The following is a 2,787-nucleotide window of genomic DNA, read 5'->3' as shown; positions in this document are numbered from 1 at the left end:
CCAAATTCCCCTTTTTTCCCCCTAAAAAAAATCCACTCTCAGTTGCCATAGCAACCGTTACCCTCCAACAGCCCCGCCCCTTCGCCTTAAACCACGCCCCTCGTGTGCAGTTTCCTCGAGTGGAGGGACCTCAAGGTGGTCTACAAGAGGTAAAAAAACCCAAAAAAAAATGGTGAAAAATGAGTTTTGGTCGCCTAAAAAAAAAATAAAGTTGAGGGAAAATCGGATGGTGTCGGAAAAAATGGGGTTTCGCAGTAAAAAAAAAAGGTGTTTCTGACCCAAAAATGGCCAGGTTGACCTTGGTTGGGTTGGGTTGACCATCATGGGTTGATCTTCATGAGTTGGTTGTGATGGGTTGACCATGGTTGGGTTGACCTTCATGAGTTGACCATGGTAGGTTGACCCTTGTTGGGTTGACCATCATGAGTTGATGTTCATGAGTTCATCATGATGGGTTGACTGTCATGAGTTGATCACGATGGGTTGATCATGGTTGGGTTGATCATGGTGGGTTAACTGTGGTTGGCTTGACCACGGTCAGTTGACCATGATGGATTTTTGGGGTTGGGTCCCCTTTTATTCCCCCCTAGGGCCCCCCACATAAGTTGACCATGGTTGGGTTGATGATGAGGGGTTGACCATGATGAGTTGATCATGGTTGGGTTGACCATGATGGGTTGACCATGGTTGGCCTTACCACAATGAGTTGACCATAGTTGGGTTGACCATCATAGGTTGACCATGGTTGGGTTGACTATGATGAGTTGACCACAGTTGGGTTGACCCTCATAGGTTGGTCATGGTTGGGTTGGCCATGGTTGGATTGACCACAGTTGGGTTGACCATCATAGGTTGACCATGGTTGGGTTGGCCATGGTTGGATTGACCACAGTTGGGTTGACCATCATAGGTTGACCATGGTTGGGTTGGCCATGGTTGGATTGACCACGGTTGGCTTGACCATCATAGGTTGACCATGGTTGGGTTGACCATGATGAGTTGACCATGATGAGTTGACCACGGTTGGGTTGACCATCATAGGTTAATCATGGTTGAGTTGACCACAGTTGGATTGACCATGACGAATTGACCGCGGTTCGGTTGACCATGGTTGGATTGACCACAGTTGGCTTGACCATCATAGGTTGACCATGGTTGGGTTGACCATGATAGATTGACTATAGTTGGGTTGACCATCATAGGTTGACCACAGTTGGGTCGACTATCATAGGCTGACCACGGTTGGGTTGACCACGGTTGGCTTGACCATCATAGGTTGACCACGGTTGGGTTGACCACCATGGCTCGACCGTGGTCGTCCTGACCGCAGCGACACCTGGGGTCTCCTTGGGGCCGCGTCCCCGTGCTCCGGTGGGTCGCGGTGGCCGTGGGGACGTCCCCAGCTCGACGTTGTCCCCCAGGTACGCCAGCCTCTACTTCTGCTGCGCCATCGAGGGCCAGGACAACGAGCTGATCACGCTGGAGCTCATCCACCGCTACGTCGAGCTGCTGGACAAGTACTTCGGCAGCGTGAGTGGGGACACGGCCCGGGGGACAGCCTGGGGACACCCTGGGGACACCCTGGGGACACCCTGGGGGCATCCTGGGGATGTCCTGGGGAGACCCTGGGGGCATCCTGAGGACATCTTGGGATGTCCTGGGGACACCCTGGGGTCATTCTGGGGACATCCTGGGGACACCCTGGGGACGTCCTGGGGACATCCTGGGGACATCCTGGGGACATCCTGGGGTCATCAGGGACATCCTGGGGACACCCTGGGGACATCCTGGGGACATCCTGAGGTCATCCTGGGGACACCCTGGGGACATCCTGGGGACGTCCTGGGGTCATCAGGGACATCCTGGGGACACCCTGGGATCATCCTGGGGTCACCAGGGACACCTCAGGGACATTGGGGACACCTCAGGGTCACCAGAAACATCTCAGGGACATCCTGGGATCATCAGGGACATCCCAGGGTCGCCTCAAGGCCACCAGGGCCACCCCAAAATTCTCCAGGAAGACCCCAGAACCACCAGGAGCCCCTCAAGTGCCACCTGGGCCACCCCAAAGTTCTCTAAGAAGACCCCAGGGCCATCAGGGCCACCCCAAAGTCCTCAAGGAGCCCCTCTAGGCCACCAGGGCCACCCCAAAGTTCTCAAGGAGCCCTTCAAGGCCACCTGGAGCCCCTTGAGGCCACCAGGGCCACCTCAAAGTCCCCCAGAAAGACCCCAGAACCACCAGGAGCCCCTCAAGTGCCACCTGGGCCACCCCAAAGTTCTCTAAGAAGACCCCAGGGCCATCAGGGCCACCCCAAGTGCCACCAGGAGCCCCTTGAGGCCACCCCAAAGTTCTCTAGGAACACCCCTGGGGCACCCCAAAGTCCTCCAGGAGCCCCTCAAGCGCCACCAAGAGCCACCCCAACGTCCCCTACCCCCATTTCCCTCCCCGTAACCCGAGCGAGCCGGAATTTGGGGGTGTCCCCGGGTGTCCCCAAGCCGGCGGTGACCCTCCCGGCCAGGTGTGCGAGCTGGACATCATCTTCAACTTCGAGAAGGCCTACTTCATCCTGGACGAGTTCGTGATGGGCGGCGAGATCCAGGACACCTCCAAGAAGAGCGTCCTCAAGGCCATCGAGCAGGCGGACCTGCTGCAGGAGGTGGGGGCACCCCGAAATCCCACCGGGAGGGGCTGCGGGACCCCAAAAATCCATGGGGAGGGGCTGGGGACCCCAAAAATCCATGGAGGTTCTTGTGGGGTCATGGTGACCCCAAAATCCATGGGGA

At 56.8% G+C, this 2,787-nt stretch overlaps 1 protein-coding gene across 1 annotated transcript; it reads left to right on the top strand.

Annotated features, from left to right (window-relative positions):
• Positions 1-90: 90 nt before the first annotated feature.
• Positions 91-2,691, top strand: LOC121332970 (AP-1 complex subunit sigma-1A-like; the record flags this gene model as incomplete). The annotated part of the gene is made up of 3 exons (XM_041398947.1): positions 91-149; positions 1,422-1,530; positions 2,523-2,691. Coding segments are annotated over 3 exons (337 nt in total), but the record flags the coding sequence as incomplete, so codon positions are not given.
• Positions 2,692-2,787: the final 96 nt, after the last annotated feature.

This window comes from Onychostruthus taczanowskii, unplaced genomic scaffold, assembly GCF_017590055.1.
Source record: "Onychostruthus taczanowskii isolate IOZ18803 unplaced genomic scaffold, ASM1759005v1 scaffold1507, whole genome shotgun sequence".
NCBI lineage: Eukaryota > Metazoa > Chordata > Aves > Passeriformes > Passeridae > Onychostruthus > Onychostruthus taczanowskii.
Note: the sequence above shows the minus strand (reverse complement) of the source record. Positions and strands in the feature narration are given on the sequence as shown.